This window comes from Heptranchias perlo, chromosome 1 (genome assembly GCF_035084215.1).
Source record: "Heptranchias perlo isolate sHepPer1 chromosome 1, sHepPer1.hap1, whole genome shotgun sequence".
In the NCBI taxonomy this organism is placed as follows: domain Eukaryota; kingdom Metazoa; phylum Chordata; class Chondrichthyes; order Hexanchiformes; family Hexanchidae; genus Heptranchias; species Heptranchias perlo.
In genome coordinates this window covers 144,251,833-144,276,033 of record NC_090325.1, presented here as the reverse complement: position 1 = coordinate 144,276,033, position 24,201 = coordinate 144,251,833, and the positions used below count along the sequence as shown (strand labels likewise).

General features: G+C 38.8%; 2 protein-coding genes across 4 annotated transcripts in view; one reads left to right on the top strand and one right to left on the bottom strand.

The window, feature by feature from the left end:
• tmem184c (transmembrane protein 184C) overlaps positions 1-14,059 on the top strand; it is a 37,448-nt gene extending 23,389 nt beyond the window's left edge. The window contains exons 6-10 of the mRNA XM_067992254.1: positions 2,160-2,253; positions 2,938-3,050; positions 3,207-3,306; positions 7,593-7,764; positions 10,424-14,059. Of these exons, the coding sequence (XP_067848355.1) occupies positions 2,160-2,253; positions 2,938-3,050; positions 3,207-3,306; positions 7,593-7,764; positions 10,424-10,707 (763 nt within the window). The 3' untranslated portion in view covers positions 10,708-14,059. The remainder of the gene's footprint in view (positions 1-2,159; positions 2,254-2,937; positions 3,051-3,206; positions 3,307-7,592; positions 7,765-10,423) is intronic.
• A 5,788-nt stretch (positions 14,060-19,847) lies between these two features.
• Positions 19,848-24,201, bottom strand: part of prmt9 (protein arginine methyltransferase 9) — a 49,711-nt gene continuing 45,357 nt past the window's right edge. For all 3 annotated transcript variants that reach the window (XM_067992232.1, XM_067992246.1, XM_067992238.1), the window contains one exon: positions 19,848-22,168. In XM_067992232.1, the coding sequence (XP_067848333.1) occupies positions 21,950-22,168 (219 nt within the window). In that variant the 3' untranslated portion in view covers positions 19,848-21,949. The remainder of the gene's footprint in view (positions 22,169-24,201) is intronic.

Below are 24,201 nucleotides of genomic sequence, written 5' to 3'. Positions count from 1 at the left end.
TTAGTAGCAAAACAAAAGTGATCCACAGTAGATAATATGAACACAAAGGGTAAATTATTTTTTCTGTGGCAGTGACTGGTGATAAACCCCTAAAGTAAATCTTGCTGGTAGTGTCGCATACAAACCCTACAACGAAACTCAATAGTGGATAATTCAGCTTGTATTCCACAATACGCATGGCAAAATAGATGATTATGTGCATTGTAAGGGTTAGTTGGGAATATGTTGCATGGAAGTTAGGTATGATTACAATGAAAATGCTGATATTTCTTCAATTGCAAAATACCCCATTGAAGTACTGGTGTAATGCAAAATTTTTACAACTTGTGTACATGATCACAGGGCCACACCTATAAATACTGAATCAATTAGTAGTCCGTGGGTTATGTTTTTATATAACAACGGTGCTGCATCTGTCAGAAATTTGCATACAGTACACCTTATGACTTAAGAGTCACCTCATCAGTTTTACAGCTTTGTTCTTCTATAACACACAGGTAGGGAAGAACTCTCTTTAACTGTGAATTTAAAGTTGATTTAACTCCAGAGTTGGGGCAGTGGAAATAGCTGCTCTCAAAAGTTTTGGAATCTACATGCCAATGGGCCTTTTAATTTCCTGGCAATATACACATGAATAGCCTGTTTGTGTTATTTACGTATTTTTCTAAAGTTTTTACTTGTAGGATAAGTGATCAGAAAGTAAACCTCCCACTCTGCACCCTCTGTAAACTTGAGCTCATCCAAAACTCTGCTGCCCTTATCCTAACTTGCATCAAGTCCCATTCACCCATCACCTCTGTGCTCGCTGACCTACATTGACTCTCGGTCCGGCAATGGCTCGATTTTGAAATTCTCACCCTTGTTTTAAAATCCCTCCATGGCCTAGCTCCCTATCTTTGTAACCTCCTCCATCCCTATAACCCTCTGAGATCTCTACGCTCCTCCAGTCTGGCCTCTTGCACATCCCCAATTTTCATCGCTCCCAATTTTCATCGCTGCACCATTGGCGGCTGTGCACCTTTAGCTGCTTAGGCCCTAAGCTCTGTTATCCCTCCCTAAACCTCTCCGCCTCTCTCTCTTTCTCTCCTCCTTTAAGGCACTTCTTAAAACCTACCTCTTTGACCAAGCTGTCGTAATATCTCCTTATGTGGCTCGGTGTCAAATTTTGTTTGATAACACTTCGTGTAGTGCCTTGGAATGTTTTACTACATTAAAGATGCTATATAAATGCAAGTTGTTGTGGATAATGATTAGGTCTGAGTTGAAACTTGGTTTATCTTGGTAAGCTGTGCTAAGCTATTCCAGTGCAGGTACGACACTGGCTTCTACCTGATAACATGGAAAATTCCCAACGTATGTTATATCCACAAAAAGCAGGACAAATCTAATCAGGCCAATTAGCCGCCTTCCAATTATCATCAAAGTGATGGCAGAAGTAATCAATAGTACCATCAAGCACCACTTACTGACCAATAACCTGCTCGTCGAGGATCATGTTCTACCTGAACCACTTAGCTCCTGATCTTGTTACAGTTGTGATCCAGACATGGATGTAAGAGCAGAATGCCAGCGCAGAGGTGAGACTAACTGCCCTCAACATCAAGGCAACATTCGACTGAGTAAGGAGCCCCAGAAAAACTGAAGTCTATGGGAATAGCTTTCAGTGGCTGGAGCCATATTTGACCTAGTGATTGTGCTTGTCCAATCACTGCAGCCCTAGGATATCACTGCATTGTCCTTGGCCCATCTATCTTCAGCTGCCTCATCAGTGACCCCACGTGATGGTGGGAGGAGATCAAATGCAGGTTGATGTTGGCATTTAAACTTGGATTTTCTGAATGCTCTAGTGCTCGATTTGCAATCAGTATGTCCAATATCATCCATTTCTTTAAAACTAAATGGTTATTCACAATCTGTTAGAGTTGGAGCTTTCCAGTTGTGACGAGTATTATAAATAAAGTGGTTTTGATATTAATTCCTGGCGATATTCAAGAGAAGGATCCAGCAGGGTACTCTGCACACACACATTAAATATTCTTTTATTAGCTGTACTTTAGAATTTCAGCATTCAAGTCTGGGCAGGCAATCAAGTATTTTATTAAATGGTGCACAGTACTAATAGGTTGATGATTTAAAAACAATTTTTCCTTCTCCCAAAGAATCTGCGAACTTGTTGGAGTCTATGATGAGGGGAATTTCAGCTTCAAAAATGCTTGGACGTACTTGGTTATAATTAACAATGTTTCACAACTAGTAAGTCTTGCAATATATGCATCTGTCTATAATGTAACTTTTATGTTTCCAGTTTGTTGCATTTGATTCAGAACTTTTTGGGCCGATTTATCTTTGCTCTTGCTCTTAAATTTAACATTGGATGTTCCACGAAAGTTAACTGAACTCTCATCTCTTTTCATCCCTCCCTATATTGCTAAATGAGACTGTAGTAATCTCTTTAATTATGTTTGTTGCTGCAGGAAAGCTGCATATTCTTACATGATTTGTAATTATGAAATCAGTGTACTAGGGTTTATCCCTCAAAAGATGGTCGGTTTTTAACTCTAATCTAGAATTGATATTACATAAGTTTCATTAAGTATAGGGCATTTTTATTTGATTTTTTTTCAAAACTCCTCTGCTCTGAATCCTTCTAAAGTATCAAAGAATTCTTGCACCCTATTACAAATACTCAGGAAGTTTTCTTAGTTTTAACAAAAATGTAGTTCAAATCAAATGGGGCTATTGGGTGGCAAAAAAAAACTGATGCTTCTTTTTAAATTTAAAAAAAAACTATCTATTTAGCATTGAACATTTTCTGATGCACTCAAAATTGTATTCACATTCAGTTAAATTTTTTTCTACGTTAAAAGGCGCCATATAAATGCAAGTTGTCGTTTATTACTCTTGTCTTGGGGATTCAGTTCTGTTTTGTTTTTGTAGTTTGCCATGTATTGCCTTGTGCTGTTTTATAAAGTGCTGAGAAATGAACTGAATCCCATCCGACCAGTGGGCAAGTTTCTTTGTGTGAAATTGGTTGTCTTTGTATCCTTCTGGTAAGTAAAAGATTTATTTATGCTTTTTAAAAAAAATTAAATTCCATTTACCTGTTTTCATTTTACTGACCAGTGGTTAGAATTGGAGAGAAAAAAACATTTAGAACTATTATTTTCATATTGTTTTTTTAAAAAAATGTTGTCAATCCATTTTAGGCAAGCTGCTTTGATTGCAGTACTTGTGAAAGTAGGCATAATTTCTGAAAAACGCACATGGGACTGGGAAAGCGTAGAAGCTGTCGCTACTGGTCTGCAGGTAAATTTAGCAATTGCATGACTACAGTAATCTATTTAGAAACCTGCATTCCTTACAGAATTTGCTTTATTTTTAAAAAGAGTTTATTTCTGGTCTTCAAAATTATTTTTTCAAAGAAGTTGGATCTTAGAAATGTATATATACTTATTAATAATTGCTAGGTCTACAGATTTGGAGATGTTGCTATCAAACAGTGAACAAAATGTCCAATAGAAGTAACTCCAAAATGGTCATTAGTTTTATTGTCTTGGTAAGTATCTATATTTTAACTATTTAACTAAGGGGAGAGAAAATCCTTGATAGAATAATCAGACACGAACTCTACATTAGCTACAATCTTCCAAAGCTTGTTAGATTTGGGGATAGTGCTGGGGAATTTGAAAGTGGCAAAATGAGAAGAAGGGACAAACCAAGTAACTAGGTGAGTGAATTTAGCGTCACAAGTGTGAGAAATTGCAGCGATACATCAGTGACCGGATAAGTGAGCTCTTGGAAAAGTATAAACTGAGTAGGGAGAGTCAGCATGGTTTTGTGAAAGGTAAGTTATGTCTAACATAATCGAACTATTTGATAGTCACTGAGGTGGTGCATAGAGAAGGATTAATGGATGACATAAATGTGGATATTTAGAAGGCATTTAATTAGGTTCTGCACAATAGATTGTTAGCTAAAATTGAGTTCGATGGAATTGGGGGTAGCCGCATGTCATCGATAGGAAATTAGTTGGGAAATAGTAAAGAGAAATTGTTGAATTGACTAAGTGACAAATATAAATACAGAATAGTGGTGCTGCTCAGTGAATCAGGATGCACAGTTTATAAAGAATGGAATATTATAAGTGTAAAACCCAGTGGCGCCCCTACGACAGAATTGCCAGACAGGAACCGGAAAATGGGATGGAAACTGTTTCTGCTGGGATTCTGCCCCGTTTACACAACTGAGACATATTCTGGTTGGGGCGGGTAAAAGAAGGCAAATCTTTTGCCCAGCCCCCCACTCCATGTCAATAAGATGTGTCTAGGGGGGTATTTTCTGGGCTACACCAGGAATTGTGCTCCGTATGACTTAGTCTTCAGTAGAATCTTTTGCCAGCTGAGAGCGAGCTTTAGTCCCACTAAGGGCCTAGGAAAGGCCCTTGAACTTTTGCAGCCTAAGGTAATTGATCCTGGAACAGATTGATTACTTCAATTTAAGTGGCCCAGCACTGGCTGAGGAGCAATTTTCAAAGTTTTGCCCTCCACAGATACGATCCTTTCCAGGCCACTGCTCTGCCATCAGAGTGTCATTGTGCTACTCAGATTTTCCAGGCCTTTATGAGTGGGCACCACTGGTGTGCACTTGCATGTATGGGCCACCGGACGATGACCCCATCCCCACAGCTTGTGACAGGGTCGGAGTCTTTCTCCTTTGGTACACTTAATGTCCTGTTCCACTGTACTTCCGCTGGAATTTCAACCCTAATGTATTATTCTGCTGCTGAAGTATAGATTGGTGTCTAATATAATCTCGAGAGACTGGTCTGTGGCAAGGTGAAGAGAAATTTGGAGATATAAAGCAAGACATGGAAGATCTGGGGGCGATGGCAAAGGGACGAAGTGTTGTTCTGTTCTGTGTGGTACCATAGATAGGTCTATCATTAAACACACTGTTCCAATACGATTGTGCCCGGAGTTTCTTTGGAAAAAGTTGAGGACCCTGTTGTGTTGTGCTGCTCATGGGTCTTTACACCCTTAGGTTAACATGAAATGTTTTGGTAGATAATGAGGAAAATGGAATTGAAATGGATTCAGGCAAATAAATTAAATAAAAGTGGTCAGTGTCTGGAACAAGAGGTGGCAAGCTAATGTGGAGATGAAGTAAAAGCCAGATTTATTTATATTAAACAATTAGAATTAGATTACATACCAAAGTTTCTGATGTTTTGTCAGTAGAGCTAGGCTTGAATGGAGGTTGAAATGCATTTATGATTACCACGGACAGATTACAAGCAGAATAAGCCAAAGTGAAGTTTAGTATTTTTAAAAAAATACTGTAAAAGACATTGAAAATAAATTTATACTATGTTACGAGATGTGACGCCCAGAGATGACCATTGTTAGATAGTATTTACTTTAGCCACAGTGTGCTGGTGATGCAATGGGTGATATTGAGTTCAGTGGCAGGGGTGCCGATTAAGCAAACTGCTCTGTCCTGTCCTAACTTGAGTCTTGTAAATGGTGGAAAAGCTTTTAGAGGTCTGTCCTATTCTTGTAGCGTCTGTATTGATATGGCTGGTCCAGTTAAGTTTCTGGTGAGTGACCCCAAGTTGAAGGTAGGGGACTCAGTGATGGTGCTGTTCAAGGTCAGGTGACAGTGATTGGGGCTTTTTGGAAATGGTTAGCACTTATAGGTCATAAATGTTATCTGCCACTTGTCAGCCCAAGCCTGAATGTTGTCCAGACCCAGGCTGGCTTGAGTCACTTCGTTAATGAAGGAGTTGTGAATGGAGCTGAACACTGAAATCATCAGCAAACCGCTGCACTCCTGACTTTATAACTGAGGTAAGATCATTGAAGCAGCTGGAGATCTTTGGGCCAAGGACACTTCCCTGATTAACTCCTGCAGCCAAGTCCTGGGCTGAGATTGAGTGCAATAACTAGGTTCATCATCCTTTGTGTCAGGTATGACTCCAGTCACTGAAGGTTTTGCCCTTTCACCCTCATTGACATCAGATTTACTAGGACTCCTTAGTGCCATGCATGGTCAAAGCTGCCTTGATGTCAAGGGCAGCTACTATCTCCTCTCCTCTGGTACTCAACTCTTGCATCCTTATCTGGCTGGTTCTGTTGTTCAGATCTTCACTACAGCCAGGATGTTAGGGTCCATAGCCTTTGCTGTGTCCGGTGCACTTGCTGCTTAATGTCATGTGGAATGAACTGAATTGGCTGGAGACCAGCATCTGTGATGGCGGAGATCTCAGAAGAAGGCCGAGTAGGATTGTCCGCTTAGCACTTTTGGCTGAAGACACTTGCAAATACTTCAGCCTCATCTCATGCACTTGTGCTAGGCTTCGCCATGGTTGAGGATGGAGACGTTCATGGAGCCTCCTACTCCTGTTAGTTGCTGGTTGTCCACCCCTATTGATGCTGAATGTGGTAGGTTATGGGTTCAAGTCCCACTCCAGAGACTTGAGCACATAAACTAGGGCTGACGCTCCAGTGCAGTACTGAGGGATGCGTCTTTCAGATGAGACGTTAAACCGAGGCTCCATCTGCCCTCAGGTGAACATAAAACATCCCGTGGCACTATTCAAAAGAGCTGGGGTGTTCTCCTGGCCAATATTTATCCTTCAACCAGTATCACTCAAACAGATTATTTGGTCATTTATTTCATTGCTGTTTGTGGGATCTTGTTGTAAATGAATTGATTACTGCACTTCCCTACGTTATAAGAGTGACTGCACTTCAGAAGTACTCCTTTAGCTATGGTTTGGGATGTCCCGAGGCTGTGAAAAGCACAAGTTCCTTCTTTGTCTAGTGTTTGGTTATATGTGGCTTGGGAGTGCTTGATGTGGACTTTGGAAGACAAAATTGGAAACTTATTCCATTTCCCAGCACTGACATCCCTCATCTTCAGCTCCATCATACACTACCTCCAACCCACCCAAAACCCCAATATCCTTGCACTAAGTACCATTTGCCCATCACCCCTGTCCTCGCAGACTTCCATTGGCTCCCTATCTTCCAGTGCATCAAAATCAACATCCTAATTTTCGTCTCCCCTGCACTCCATACCTCTGCTGCACTTTACCTCTGCAAACTGTTCCAAATCTACACCCCAGCCCTTAATCTTTGATCCACTGATTCTGTTCTTCCTCCATTCCACCATTGGCAGAACCTTTTAGTCCTATTCTTTGCAACATTTGCTGAGCCCCATTGCCTTGCTACTTCTCTCCCTCTGTTTAAAACCTCATCAAAAATCATAATTTTGATCACCTCTTTCCAAAGTAATGGTGTACAATTCTACTTGTATGTTACTGTTCAAGCGACTAAAATAAAGAGAAAACAAGATTTTATTTTGATACATACATTGCAGCCTTATTTGTATACCGTGGTCAGTATAATCAATGTATAGTTTAATGGTCAGATTTGAAATTAACCTTACTGTTTAAGTAGTTCCTTATCATTTTAAATCAACTTATTATCCAGCTAAATGTTTGTAATTAAAGTGTGGGAACTAGCTAGAATGGAGAGGTATGTAACCAAAAACAAAGTAATTTCACCAAATACTTTTTGTATTTTCCCCAGGATTTTGTCATTTGTATTGAAATGTTCTTTGCTGCGATTGGTCACCATTATAGCTTTTCCTACAAGCCATATGTCCAGGAAGCTGAAGAAGGCTCGTGCTTGGATTCTTTTCTTGCCATGTGGGATATCTCTGACATTAGAGCAGATATATCGGAACAAGTACGGAATGTTGGTAAGGAAGCCAGTTTTAGTGAGATGATTCTCGCATTTCAAGTTTGTTCATAAATACTATTTTGATTTGGAATGAAAATATTTCGCTTCATGTTTATGTTGAGGGTGACAACTCTGAAATATCATCTAGTGCTTACACAAGTTCAGTGTCAATTCTAAAGTGAATACAGGGACACTAGTGTTCTTCGGGTATTTGTTTTATTAGGATTCATGCTGTTAATAAAAGGGATCTCATGTTTTATATATAATGTATATTCCAAGACTAGAAATTTATACCACTGTTTGGAAGCCGAAAAGGGCGAGGGCAGGGAGAGGAGATGTCTTGTATGCAAGGCAATGTGGGTGCTATTTACTGGCCCGCAGAACTTAGTCTTGCAGCTAAGCTGTATCTAAAATGTGTTCTTGTATTGACCTGATCTTGTTTCGGGCAGGACTCAACATATCCCAAACCCACTGTTCAGAAATAACCACCAGGCCAATTATCCTTTTGCAACACAGTATTCAAGGTGACCTGATGAGCACTGTAGAGTTTGATCATGACTTCCTCTGGTTTGTGTTGTACTGTTTACGTAATATAGTTAAACATTTGATTGGCCTTATTGATTGCTACGCTGCTTTGTTGGACTCGTTGAGATTCCTAACTTTCTTTCAATTTGATCCTTTGATATTTCAACACCATTCATGGAGAACATTTATTTTTCCTTCCCTAGTAAGCCTTGGTCATCAGCAAAAACTGCCTATAATTCAACCACAACTGGTGCTAAAATCTTATGTGCTAGTTATATTGCAAGTGTGGGTCTCTGACTAGTACCTGTAGAAAGTGTCATAGGATCGCAGATCAAAGTTACACTGCAAGCTCCTGCAATGCACTGTGCTGAACAATATTGGAGCCTTGTACTTGTGTGACTGCAAATGCTGGTTAAATTTTAATATTAAGAGTGAACTGATAGGATAGTTGTTTTTATAAGTCCTCTGGTATTATCTCATTAAGAGCCTAGCCAAAAGACCAGGAAGGTCCTGAGTTCAGTCCATGTGTTTTTGAGTTAGCTGATCTCAGCCTGGGCAGTAATGGGAGCACTGCAGTTGGCTTCTTTGCTTTTGGATCAAGGAGGGGAAAATCAGACATGGATTGCATTCCTGATATTTAGTGACATGTTCTGAAAATGCTCATGTCTGGCATTGGGTGAGGATAGCATTGCGCTTGGCTGCAATGCTTCTCACAGTCAGAGGCAAATCCATGCTCGTGTTCCTGATTTAGCCACTGCCTTTCTGTGTTCAATAATTTTGTCCTGCATTATGAACTCTAGAAGTTAACTTGCAACCAAGGCAAGATTAACTGGCCTATATTTCCTAACTCATTTGCCAACCTCTCGGACTTTGACACAATTCCCATTTCCAAATATCTTAGGAAAATGATGGTTAGTGCTTCCACCATCTGCTCACCAGTCTCTGGGATGCATATCATCTGGGGCAGTTAACTTTTCGATTCAATCTCATGAGCTTTTTTTAAAAAAACACTTTTTGAATATTTGTCTCCAGTGGTGACTTATTCATAGGCTCCTCAAGTACTCCCAACAGTCCTATTTTCATCTTCCTTTATAAAACCTGAGGCAAAATACTTAAGTATTACTGCTGTTCCACTATCAATCACAAGGTGGCCTCCTTTGTCCCAAATTGCCCCTCCCCTTCTTTGACTTTAACAAGCAAAAGAAAATGTTTTAAACAGCTAACAGGAAAAATTACGGCCTTTAACATTGTTGATCTGCTATGGACAGTTCATATTTTTCACAGATTTGGCAGTAAGCAAAACTTTGTGTAATCAAAGATTGACCAACCACAACCTAGGAGCAGCAGTTTGAGAGTCAGATTATCATCCCAGCTAATTCTCAAGATCTGTAGAGGATATTCCATTCAGTAGAGGGATATGAGTAATATTACACTTGTGAAGCTGATGACATGTTACTAGGTGTTAGATCAAAATCTGCTACTGATTTAAAGCTTGTCCGATGACTTGAGGATTCTGGAGTATACTATAATGCCTAATCTTCAAACTCTAGCAGCTGTACTGATAAGCTTTATCTCCTTTGCTCATCTGTAAGGATGCAATTCCACTAGCATTACTAAACTTGCAGCATAAATTCAGAGTCCGAGCCCAACTTGACTCCCCCATGAGATCTCTGGATGGGTAGTCTTGCATCACTTTAGTTTGACATCACATTGGGTGTAAATCCAGTGCGGTGTCACACATGATTTATAAAATGCTCAGGTGGTCTCTGACCTCCTGGGCATCCTTCTGATCTACCTTATCTCAAATTTAAAAGTTTAAATCACAGGGATTCTCCCCGCCCCCCACCCCCTCCTGCTCTCTAAACTTTTTAAATTTCCTATTGTTGGGAAAGAGCTCTGTGTGGGAATGCATCCATCCAATCAAGCAGACTGCTTTCCTGCCAATTAATGTAAGTGGGGTTCTGCTAGTTGGAACCTAAACTACTAGTCTTAGGCTGCTAACTGCAGGGTACATACGCCCCAAAACAACTCTTAAATTCAGTGGTTCATAAATGTAGTGGACGCTACTTCATCAAGATGTTGCTTTTATGGATCTGACTTGCAAAAACCTAAAAAGTTGGAAGTGAATGATATTTAATGTCTAAATTTTACAGGGAGGACTGTGTTGGGTCGACCAAGGAAAACAAATATTGTTGTAGAAGAGGAACACAATGAACACACCAGTCTTCTGTCTTCAGCTAGCCAGGACCTGAATTCTGACACCCCATCTCTCCCACCATCTCCAATGGGATACTACCAAGGATTTGGACAAACACATGCGTCTCTTGCACCCCACCCTATATTTTCTTTCCCATCAACAAATGATGCTATTGACAATTTAGCCAGAGAGAAAGGGAATGAAGACTCCTTAAATTCTGTGCCTAAAGATTCAGCATGAAACTCTGATCAAGATATGTGTATTGTTACTTAAACTTTTGACCTCAGAGGTTTGCTTTCAGGCCACATCGTTTGTTGATACCATGGGTGACCACACTGAGCATTATGGATGAACTCAACTTAAAACTTGGATGAAGTTTAGAAATCTAACACTGTAAGTTAAGAAAACTGACTAGGAATGAAGGTAAATATTGACCAAATACATAGAGATGCAAATTTATGGAGTTCATAGCACAAAGGTGACATAAAATGAGTTTAAGTATACTGTATAGAATACATTTAATGACTTTTAACGGCAGTAACGCTAAAATACTGGCCAGAACATTACAGGATACATCAACATGCAATAGTCTCTGAAATTACTAGTTAAAGAGCATTGTTAGCAACCAAAGTGGCTGATGTACTCTGAATTTTAATAGTCCTGTGATAGTGACAACCAGTGCTTCTCATTTTATTATAAATGTCATTCATTTCTACTCTGCTTTAAATTGCTGGAGCATTTCTTAGCCATTTTGTATTCCTTTTGCATACAGTGCTCATTTATCTAAGCTGCCTAAACTATTATGTTGTATTTCCTATTCCTCATCAGTTTTGTTTCTTTACTGAGAATTTATGTTTGGAGGAGGTAAGAGAAATGAGCCTTGCACGAAAGCTGCCCATGGTGATGTTTACTATTAAATTACTAAGATAAAACTGTTACAACTAGAAAACTTAAATGAGCACTGTGTTCTATTACCAAAGGAATAAGAAATGTCAGAGAAGTATTGCACAGTAGTTAAATAGAGTGGAAGAATGGCCACTGGGGGCTTGTTTCCTCTTTTTAAAAAAAAAATAATGGTTTTTCATTTTTCCTGGGCCAGCTAGTTATAATTCAACTTCTGCCCAGCTTACTGTGTTTTACTGCAATTCAACTTGAATTCAAAATGCACGAATCTTGTGCTAGCTAATAATCTGAAAGAGGGAGAAATCCCAATACTGTATATAATGGTCAGGATGCATTTTTTAAAAATCTGACACACGTGCCTGTCCCCTGTTTTTTTCCAAAAGAGATTTGCCTGTGCTGATTGACACCAGATGCATGCAAGATTACAGCCATAAGATGGATATTTAAAGTGCATGAAACCCAGAAGCTTTCCATCAGAAATAGCGGTAACTGTAGTGGCACTGAAATTATGGTGTGGAACAGAAGCATTTAGCTATATAGTATAGTACTACAGAACAAGACATACTTTTTTCATCAATTGTGGTCCACATTGGCACTATTCACTTGCAAATTCATCAGACTGTAACTGTAAGGGTGCTGGGGAAAAAGATATGCTTTAAGATCTGCTTCCCCCCCCCCCCCCCGCCCAACCTTTATTTTTTCCCTCTGGTTTTTAGGTGGTCTTGTTTTGTCAGTATAAGATGGATGATTTATTCTCACCTGACAATATCATTTTGTAACTGTCCACTGTAGGGTACATCAGAGCAGTGTAGGTTTACTCACCATTCAATTCATCATTGTTACCCTCCTCTCAAATGGCTGAACTGAGATGTTACACTCGACCTGTGGGAAAAACTGTGGGTCTCAGCCTTGGCAGAATGTGTCACACTAAAGTGTTGTGCTAGTGGGCTGCCAAAGACTTGGAAAGTTATATTTGTTAATGCAATACTGTATAATTTATTAACCTGTTCCCTCCACTTATGTCAAGTGTCATTCTGGCTCAGTGGTAGCAGCTTCTGCTTTGAGTCAGAAAGCTGTGATTTCACGCCTCACTGAAGGATTTGAGCACATAATCTAGGTTAACACTTCAGTGTAGTGCTGTATTGGCAAAGGTGCCATCTTTCGGATGAGACAGCAAAGCAAGACCCCATCTGCCTGCTCAGGTGGATGTAAACGCTCTTAACGCACTGTTGGAAGAGGAGCAGAGTTTTCTCCCGATGACCTGGTCAACACTTATCCCTCAACCAACAGCACTAAAACAGATTATCTGATCATTTGTCTCGGTGATGTTGAGAGACCTTGCTATGCACAAATTGGCTGCTGAGTTTGCCTACAAAACAGTGACTGCACTTTAAAAGTAATTCAGTGGCTGTAAAGTGCTTTGGGACGTCCTGCGGACGTGAAAGGTGCTCTATAAATGCAAGTTTTGATTTTTTTTTTCTTTTGCTAAAACTTTTTGATGTATCCTGTGGACATTACTTATTCTTGGTATCAGTTCAAGAGCTTTTGCCATTTACAGGTCCTCTAGTAGTCATTTTGTATCTTCACACTCTTCCCTTTGGAGAATAGTGCAAAGTAGAGGAAAGATTCACTGGCTGATTAACAGTCTGACAGGCTGCGACATGAACACTCCTTCCGTGGTCATAACCGTCAACATACCAGCCGATAGGGTGGTTAGTCCTATATGGTGGAAGGGCTTTATGGGCACCGATTATCCATACGATATTGGGGGGGGGCACCCGCAGTCTCTGGACGCTAGTATCCCACTGGATGTCAACCTAGGAAGGACCTCTTGTTATAACACCTACACTACATGATATTGTTTTCTTTTTAACCTTTTAATATATATTTTAAAGTGCATTCTACAGGTTCTAAAGGCCAGTCAAATCTGCTGATGTGCAAAGATCACTGGTTTATTATGTTAGAGATGGTTAGAGTGAGGTATATTGGCATTAAACCTCTGGGTTACATAATAAAACATGCAGTTTCCATAAAACCTGACTCCAAACAGTCATTATAGCAGTATCTTACATGATCCTATTATAGTGGTTGGTTAAGTTAATACTGCCATTATATGTCAAAACATGTTCTTGCTACATATGCAGCTTGAATCGAATACATTTATTTCCTGCTGTCTATCAAATTTCTGAAAATGTAATTGTGGCTCCTATATCTTAGGTGAAAATTGGTTGTCTCATTATTGTACTTTGGTCTATTGTTTGGGCCAAGGTTTACTTGTCTCTGTTGTACATCATGGAGGCTCCTTTTGGACTGTTGCCTATCTAGGATTAATACTATTTTAGTACATATGAGCCACTGAGTTTCAATACAGTATAAAATCCTATATCAAAATTGTTATAATGCTGAGCTGCTCTCAAAGTTAACTAAATGGGACTTTTGCACATCGTACTCACAATGCTGTAACTTGGAAAAGGCTTAGTGTGAATTAAAACATTGGAAATGTACCATAAATCTTTTCTGGTATAATGTTTTAACAGTAAGATTTGTTCAGCTGTCCAAATGTAAATTATTAAAATGGAATAAAGTTTACAAATGCTAAACTGTCAGGCTCGTGACAAAGATGAACAAAAATTGACATGGTCTTTTGTGTAAGTCAAACTGACAACTGCAATAAAATGGTGGTCTGTAATATGTGTTGGGCATACTGTTAAGAAATGAGTAGGGAATTTTGTGAATTCTGCTTGTTAAACTATATCATAGCCTTTAAATTTAAAACTTAAGTTACCAATTGCTTAATTAAACACAAGGATCATGTGAAAGTAATTAATAATTCCTTTAAGGTCATGGATGGCCCAATTTCTTTTTATATAAAGTGGCCCAGTTTGGATCAGTATACTATCTGCAAAACCAACTTCAACCAGTAATCAAAGATTTGGATGCATAAGGGCTTCCTAGAAGTGGTATAATTTTGTTAAATGTGTATGCTACTGAATGAATGCTAGGTTGTTTCCTTTTTAAAGTTGACAATCAGTATATATCTGTACATCCTGAATTACTTTCTGCTAAATCTGCATTAATGATGGCAGAAGCTTGTGTAATTGGCCTTGTGTGCTGAAAATGCCAAGAAATTCTGTAATTTTCAGATTGTTTTAAATCGCCGTTTATAAGGGAATGAGAATCAATTTTTTGATAGCCTCAATTATGTTAAATGCCTGTAGTTCATGCATTCATTTTTTACTTCCCATATAATGCTTAATTTAGCTAATAGACATACAAGAGGAGGAACTATGTTTAAAATATTGTAAACAATTTTACAACACCAAGTTATAGTCCAACGATTTTATTTGAAATCTACAAGCTTTCGGAGGCTTCCTCCTTCCTCAGGTAAATGTCACATTTACCTGAGGAAGGAGGAAGCCTCCGAAAGCTTGTAGATTTCAAATAAAATCGTTGGACTATAACTTGGTGTTGTAAAATTGTTTACAATTGTCAACCCCAGTCCATCACCGGCATCTCCACATCATAAAATATTGTACAATGCCCATGAGCTGACTGGTCAGTGACTGCTCTGATGACATTCAATCAGCATATTCATGCATTTAAATATCCATGTCACTTGTTAAGTAAACTTTCTAATTTAAAAAAAATTGTAGCTGAGTATACCTTACTCTTAATAAAGTAGGTTTCTTTCAATGTTTTTCATACATTGACTCCCAGACATAAGCACTGCTTATGGTACAGTAATCAGTTGGTAATGGAGTGCATTCATTGATGTATTAGATCAGTTGTAATCTGAGAATCAGATAAACCTGCATTTTTAAAATCGCATTTAAGAAAATAGACCCAAAGGACATAGGTGGAAATTAATAAAAAGTAAATTTGGAGTAGATAGTAGGAAAAATTAATAAATGTTTAAAATCTTAGCAAGTTAATGGGACCAAAGGTATCAAGTTATTCAAAATGCAATTAGACGTCTTGATGGGGGAGTCAATGTACCAGAGGGATCAGCTTCATTATGTTGAATGACCTTATTTGACTTCTATGTTTTAGTTCCATCTCTGTCCTATGGATCACTCTAAATTTTAAGCTCAACTTTCTGGTTTGTTTTGAAGTAGGAAAGGTTTCAACGAGACTCACTATTCTCATCAATAGTGTATTACCTAGTAAATGAGAATGTGAGCACTAATTTCATGTCTACTTTAAGTGAACGGGGAAGAACTTAATGTGTTGCACTATTCAAATTAAATGTGCCAGAAAGATGGTGCCTTTTAATGTGGTTTGCATTCTAGAAAAGGAATACTGTGCAAAACAATTTCAAAATAAAGCTGTAGCAAACTGGGGATTTTGTACAGCGCACTCACTGGGAGTGGTTCCCTTGTAGGTACTTGAATAACCATGGACTGTTACATTCTGAAACTTGAAGTGGTTTCCTTTTTTAAAATGATACATATTTATTCCACTTTGGAATCTCCTTTTTAAAAAAAAATCCTACTGTCAATCTACAATCCTCTGTGCCAATTCTCTTTCCTCCACTTTTCCCTTTCTATTTGGACTTTGATCCGTATCATATGGGCACTTCTCTGGAGCTGCTCACCCACATTTTACTCATCTACTGATCTATTTTGGTACTCATAAATTAGATCTAGTTATGAAGGTATACAAACATACTGCTTAAGGAAGGAATCCTGCACACATTTTAGGAACTCCATTCCCCTTTCTCCATTTACTCCCTGTCCCAATCAGTGTGTGGGTAATTAAAATCTAGAAGACTAATTGTATTCTACTCATCTCCCTAACCTATCTACAGATTTCCTCTTCTATTTCACTCCCATGGTGGGGGGAGCTATACAACCCCACTAATGTAACAGTCAATTTTTTGATTTGTTTTTTTTTTGTCCAAGCTAACACTTCATTACTTTCTCGTTCTTACCCCAACTTTATACCTGGTTGATTTGATTTTTCTCCTCTACTCACTTTATTCCTTTTGTACGTTATCCTTTTTGCTAAATACTTTACTTGTATATTTACTTCTTATTTCTAACTTGTTATTTCTGATTGTTTTTATTTTCTTTACCTCCCTTCCTTCCTAGTTTAAATGACCACTCACTTTGCTAATTAGATGTTTTGTCACTTCAATAGCTTCCTTCCTGTTTAGATGTAACACATCCATCCAGAATGCCCCATAAAATGGGCACCACCCCTTTAACCAGGTGTTGAGCTCCTTAATCTTCCTATCCTTCCCTATTCTAGTCTGTAGGTGTGGAAGTAATTCAGAGATTGCCATCTTTTGAAGTCTTGCTCCCTAAACTCCCACATGGACAATGACTGGATGCGCGCTCTCCTCTTTTTCAAAATGCCATTTTAGCCCTCTGGACTGCAAAAGATATTGTCCATCCCTCTCAAGTCTCCTAATACTGCATTCCTAATCCTCCCCACATGAGCAATTTCATTTTTTGGTGCCATAGTAATCCATTTGATGGTCCTGCCAGGAGCCCTCCACCTCCCCACAGGAAGCCATTGCTTCAAACTTTTTGGAGAGGGTCATTTGTTCTGGGTGTTCCTGCTCTAGCCTGTTCCTCTTTGATTTCCCTAATGTGGATAGTCACCACAACTTCCTCCTATCATGGCCAGAGACCCTCTTCAACTCCTGTCTCCCTCCCTGATGTATTGGATTGTCTCCAACTTTGCCTCAACTTCTAGAATGATGCAGCACAGAAGGCGGCCATTCAGCCCATCATGTCTGTGCTGGCTCTTTGAAAGATCTATCCAATTAGTCCCACTCTTCTTTCCCCTTAGCTTTTCAAATTAAAACCCTGCAAGTATTTATCCAATTCCCTTTTGAAAGTTATTATTGAATCTGCTTCCACCACCCTTTCAGGCAGTGCATTCCAGATCATCGTAACATGCTCTTTTTTAAAAAAAAATTCACCTCACCTCTGGTTCTTTTGCCAATTATCTTAAATCTGTCCCCCCTGATTACTGACCCTTCTGCCACTGGAAACAGTTTCTCCTTATTTACTTTATCAAAACCCTTCATGATTTTGAACACCTCTATTAAATCTTCCCTTAACCTTCTCTGCTCTAAGGAGAACAACCCCAGCTTCTCTAGTCTCCCTATGCAATATGTCACTGAAGTCCCACATCCCTTGTGCCATTCTAGTAAATCTCTGCACACTCTAAGGCCTTGATGTCCTTCCTAAAGTGTGGTGCCCAGACTTTGACACAATACTCCAGCTGGGGCCTAACCAGAGATCTTGACGTTGAGTAATCTCAGTTGGAGACACTTCATGGAGATGTGTTTTTGAGTTAACGTTTGCTATTCAAAACTCCCACATTCTGCAGGAACCGCCCATCACTGTCCCCTATTCTGTCATTCTTCCTATAAATATTACGCTCTAGTTAAGTTTATATTATCTACTTAAACTTCAGTTAAACTACTCTTCTCCTCCTTCCCCCTTTGCTTCTAATTCCCACTACTGAAGTACTGTTCCAACTCTGTTCCCACTTCACTCTGTGGTCTTCCTTATACTCCTCTCAAGTTAGGTCCCAAAGGTTTCAGCTACTCAGTAAGCTCAACTATTCAGTGAATTAATTAACACATAGCCAGTGACTAATGATCATCTGCTACCTGCCAATTCATTAAATTTAAATTTGTTCAACTGATGGTCACAAAAATCATAAAGTACTGAACTACTTCCCACTCCAGCCAAATTGCCATTATGGAAGTAGTGTTTTCCACTTTGTGCCCACCTCACTCCGTGGTGTGCCCCATGTTCAAACTGATGACTCATCCGGGTAGCTGGTATATACACAATATGCAGTATTACATACCCGAATGGAAACTGGTTATGCGATACTAAAAAAATTTAACTTTTTTTATAGTTGTTGGCAAAATATAACAGCTAATGGTTTCCATACTAAAATGCAGTAACTGCCTTATCTGATTTTGTTGCTTGAAGCTAGAAATAGATGTGAAGTATCTGGCTTTCATTTTTACAGAATTGGGCAGAGTTACTGGTACATTTTATTGTATCTGACATTTTGGTTCAGTGAGAAAGTCTTCAAAAAAGTTTTAGTTTCCTGTGTATAAACTATATTTCTGATTTGACATATCAAGCCAAGATATTTATTTTACTAAAGTATTAGTTCTTGTAGTCTTCTGCAGGATAGCTGCTGGTTTAATTACTATACAGCTGTCAAATGCTTTCTAAATCATGTAGCAGAAAAAAATCATTTGATTCTGATCTATCCCTGTGAAAAGTGCTGTTATGAGTATTCTGTCTTAACCTGAATAAGTCAGAACCACTATCTGGATCCAAATACAGTTGCAGACATTTCATTAGCTTTATTAATTGGATTACATTGTGTCTGAGCAATACTAACTCAGTTTTTTGGTTCTGTGATCCAAATAGTACCTAAAGCATTGGATTTACACCATACCTTGAACAGCTGTAATTGATTCTATTGGCATAGAATAGTGATGCATGCTTTTGTAATAATACAGTATGGGTACATTTCCTGTCAATGCTTTCTTTTTATAAATTCTATATTTGTCTATATTTATAATGGAAATTGCCTATGTTAACTTCTCACTATAACTGCATTTTCCTGTCATTGGGGATACTGCAGGGCCACCACTGCTGGGAGAGTGTAATTAGAGTGACAGGTTTACATAGGCAATTTCCATTATAATTGTGGACATGGAAATGATTAATTGGAAATCTAAAAATAAGCACAGAACATATGCGTGTAAAATGGCAACTGAACTACATCTGCACGCTATATTCCAATTAGCACTTGGTCTTTGTCTGTCTTTTGGATGAGACGTTAAACCGCGGCCCCGTCTGCCCCCTCAGGTGGCCGTAAAAGATCCCATGGCATTACTTCAAAGAAGAACAGGGGCGTTTTCCCTAGTGTCGTGGCCAATATTTATCCCTCAACTAACATCTCTGAAATAAACAGTTTAACTCGTCATTATCTTGTTGCTGTTTGTGGGAGCTTGCTGTGTGCAAATTGGCTGCTGCATTTCCTACATTACATCAGTGACTACACTTCATAAGTATTTCATTAGCTGTAAAGCACTTCAGGGCATCCTGTGGTTGCTATATAAATGCAAGTTTTTTTTATTTTGGTCTTCATTCCCCATGTGCAATGACATGGGTGATCAACTAGTACTATAATAAAATTATCTCTTCATGGCATAAGGCAGTTTGGATTCCCCTGCTACAATAGGTTATTTGTCTTTTTAATGTTGCCAGTACAATAACTGGTTGTAAACTTGAGAAATTTGCATCTGATGGTCCTGGATAAAAATCTTTGCTGAATTAGCTAAGATTAAGGTGCAAATCTGGACCTTTCTGCTCTGTAGAACACAGAAACATCACTGCAGCAGTAGCAGAGCCCTGTTCAGAGAATGTTATAGCTTACTTCAACTCATTTCTCCCCTCCATTTTCAACAAATAAGCACCAAACACAGCTTTCTTCCAAATAAATTGTCTTTATAAGTAATATTAATGACAATGGTAAACAATTCAGATAGGAAAGCCACAAAAACCTTGTGATTACAGTAAAGGAGCAGAAGTGTTTGTGTGTACAAATATACATGTAATTAATTATTCAAGATGCTCAGCCTGGACATATTTTGCCAACTGCACAATAGCAGTCTACCAAAGACTAACAGCTATCCTTAGACAACACTAATAGCTAGTGTAAGAGCCACCAATCAATGGGAGTCTGCAACAATTGAGAAATCCCAAATTGAATGATTGTATCACCGACCATTTCACAGGGGCACAATTTCAGATGTTTCAGAATACCTTATCTCTGCACAATTTTAAGAGGCTAGAAGAAGTCTCTCTGCCAGAGGATTGGGATGTCTCTATGGAATCTGAAGCACAATTAACATCTGATTTAATGGCAGTAGCTATCTCTATTTGAGACTCCATAATAAAGGTTACAAAAGGTTTTTAAAATAAAAATTAGGATCAATACTCAATAGTCTATCCTCCTTTTGAAAGGATCCCAGGCATCCTCTATAACTGGAATTATCTCTAATGGGCAATAAGGTCTTGATCATCAGATCTGCCTAGCCTGAACAAAATCTCAACTTTCATTAACCATGGTGTTTCTCAAGGCATACTGCTTCTTGTGCCCTCCAGGAAACCTTCCACCAGATGGCTGTGTAACTCCAAAATTAAGTATGTATGTTTTTTGTGGCTAAAAGTGAAGGGTTGGTGACATCATCAGATCTGGTTTGAAGGAGTTCCTAAGCCCTGGCACTACCAGGACTGAATTATCAATGCAGATCATTAATTTAAATGAAGTCAATGCTTCAGTGATCATGCAATTTTAAATGACACATGAATTTATGTCTCATACTGGTTGAACTCCCCTTCCATCCAGTTTCCTCCAGGAAAGTATTCAGAACTATTAAAGATAAAACAACAGTACTGATACCTTGTAGAGTTTTGCACTGGAGGCTCAATTCTAGGAATAGCTTGTGTCTAAACTGACAACAATGGTTCTTGAAGGACATATCTAATTACTGAAATTCAAACTTTTGTGAAGTCTTCAACACCCCTTCTACACTTTTATTTACTTCAATAGTTGTTGGATATGCATAATTGATAAAATATTAGAGACATGTACTCTTGCTTGCAAATGTGTTAAAGTGCCTTAAGAAACTTTAGACAAAATGGTCTTGAAATCAGCAATGCAAATTAAGAGTTTTTCATCCTTAGGCACAGGCTCATTCACACATACAGCCACTTCAGTGTAATGGTGCGAGAGTGTTGTATTGTCAGAAGTGCCATCTTGCAAATGAGATGTTAAACAAAGATCCTGTCAGCCTGTTCTGGTGGTTCAGATTGACTTTGATGTGGAGATGCCGGTGATGGACTGGGGTTGACAATTGTAAACAATTTTACAACACCAAGTTATAGTCCAGCAACTTTGAAGAAGAGCAGGGCACCCTTGGTGTCTTGACCACCATTTCTCCCTCAACCAACATCACCAAAAACAGACTAAATTGACACTTCATCTCATCACCTGTTTGTTGGACATTGTTGTTCACAAATTATCTGCCACTTCTGTCTATATAACAGTGACTACTGCACATGCAATGAATGACTTTTGAAGCACTATAGGATGCCCGAGGATATGATATGGCTCTATATGGAGGCAAATTTTTTTTAGTCCTTTTGTTTGTGTTTGTGTCAGCAGACATTAGATAACAAGATTTCTCATTTAAATTCTCTTCTGCACCCTGAGCCACGTAGTTGATTTCTTTTATGAGTCACTTAATTGAATATGTAGTTGTGGTGAATACAATGCTCTTTGGATACTAACTTGATTTTGTTTTTGCTCTGTATTTCTTCACCTTATTGTAATTCATGGATTAATAACTTTATGTTCTGAAGTGACTGCTTACAGGAAAACAAACCCCATCCTCTTGCAAGACATTGGTCTTTCATCTCATTTAATCTTACCAATTCTTGGGTATTCTGCCATCATTTCAGCTATGAAGTGGTTCGGCTCTACTCAATTCACTGCTATTTCTGAGCCTGACTTTAAAGTATTGCTACCCACGGTTTACAATCATTGAGATACTACTCTTGTGATAGCGAATTTTCAGTACAAGTTCATCTCCTGAATTAACTTGGATTGGATTATCCAGAACAAAGGCAGCCTGCTTCCAATGAGAAGTATCACTCCAAGTGCTCAGACTGATTTCTGTGTCCAGGTAAATTTCGTACCAAAATGGAACTGCAGTTAGCCGTCCAGAGGAATGCACTTGAACCTATATGATCAAACAGAGTAATGCAGAAGTTAGATTGTACATCTGTAAAGATATCCAAAAGGACATGTAACGCCCAAGGCTGAAGAATCAAACAGATTTTACATTAAATTTTAACCAAATAATCCAATATTGCATGTCCCACGGTTCTAGAGACATTGAGAGTAATTTTCATATATATTTTGTCTTCATTTCAAACAATGCTATGAATTTACTTAAAACTATCAAGAAATCCTCCAGATAAGTTAAACATTTTTTAAAAATTGGTTTGGATAATAGCTACATATCCCTCATGTAATTGAGGCAGAAGAAGTTTGAATCTAATATTACAGTAATTGTGTATGTATAACAACAAGTTGCATTAATATAGCACCTTTAACATAATATATCTAATAGTAAATAGGAACAGGAGTAGGCCATTCAGCCCCTCGTGCCTGCTCCGTCATTTGATAGATCACAGATCAGCCATGATCTTAACTCCACATACCCACCTTTGACCCATATCCCTTAGATAGCTTTTTGGCAATCAAAGCTATCTATCTCAGATTTAAATTTAGCAATTGAGCTAGTATCAATTGCCGTTTGCGGAAGAGAGTTCCAAACTTCTACCACCCTTTGTGTGTAGAAATGTTTTCTAATCTCGCTCCTGAAAGGTCTGGCTCTAATTATTAGACAGTGCCCCCTACTCCTAAAATCCCCAACCAGCGGAAATAGTTTCTCTCTAGCCACCCTATCCGTTCCCCCTTAATATCTTATAAACTTTGATCAGATCACCCCTTAACCTTCGAAACTCCAGAAAATACAACCCCAATTTGTGTAATCTTTCCTCGTAACTTAACCCTTGAAGTCCAGGTATCATTCTAGTAAACCTACGCTGCACTCCCTCCTTCCGAAGGTGCGGTGCCCAGAACTGCTCACAGTACTCCAGGTGCGATCTAACCAGGGTTTTGTATAGCTGCAGCATAACTTCTGCCCCTTTGTACTCTAGTCCTCGAGATATAAAAGCCAGCATCCCATTAGCCTTCTTGATTATTTTCTGCACCTGTTCATGACACTTCAATGATTATGTACCTGAACCCCTAGGTCCCTTTGGACATCCACTGTTTTTAACTTTTTACCATTTAGAAAGTACCCTGTTCTATCCTTTTTTGATCCAAAGTGGATGACCTCACATTTGTCTACATTGAATTCCATTTGCCAGTTTTGCCCATTCACCTAATCTATCAATATCGCTTTGTAATTTTATGTTTTCATCTACACTGCTTACAATGCCACCAATCTTTGTGTCATTGGCAAACTTAGATATGAGACTTTCTATGCCTTCATCTAAATCATTAATAAATATTGTGAATAACTGAGGCCCCAATACAGATCCCTGCGGGACTCCACTAGTCACATCCTGCCAATGTGAGTACCTACCCATTATCCCTACTCTCTGTCGCCTTTCGCTCAGCCAACTTCCTAACCAAGTCCGTACTTTTCCCTCGATTCCATGGGCTTCTATCTTAGCTAACAGTCTCTTATGTGGGACCTTATCAAATGCCTTCTAGAAGTCCATATAAATAACATCCATTGACATTCCCCTGTCCACTACTTTAGTCACCTCTTCAAAAAATTCAATCAGGTCTGTCAGGCACGACCTACCTTTCACAAATCCATGCTGGCTCTCTCTGATTAACTGAAAATTCTCGGTGTTCAGTCACCCTATCCTTAATTATAGACTTCAGCATTTTCCCCACAACAGATGTTAGGCTAACTGGTCTACAATTCCCTGGTTTCTCCCTCTCCTTTCTTAAAAAGCGGAGTGACGTGCAATTTTCCAATCCAGAGGGACAGTTCCTGAATCTAGAGAACTTTGAAAGATTATAGTTAGGGCATCGGCAATGTGCTTACCTACTTCCTTTAAAACCCTGGGATGGAAACCATCTGGTCCTGGGGATTTGTCACTCTTTAGTGCTATTATTTTCTTCATTATTGTTGCTTTACTTATATTAATTTTATCGAGTCCCTGTCCCCGATTCAATATTAGTTTTTTT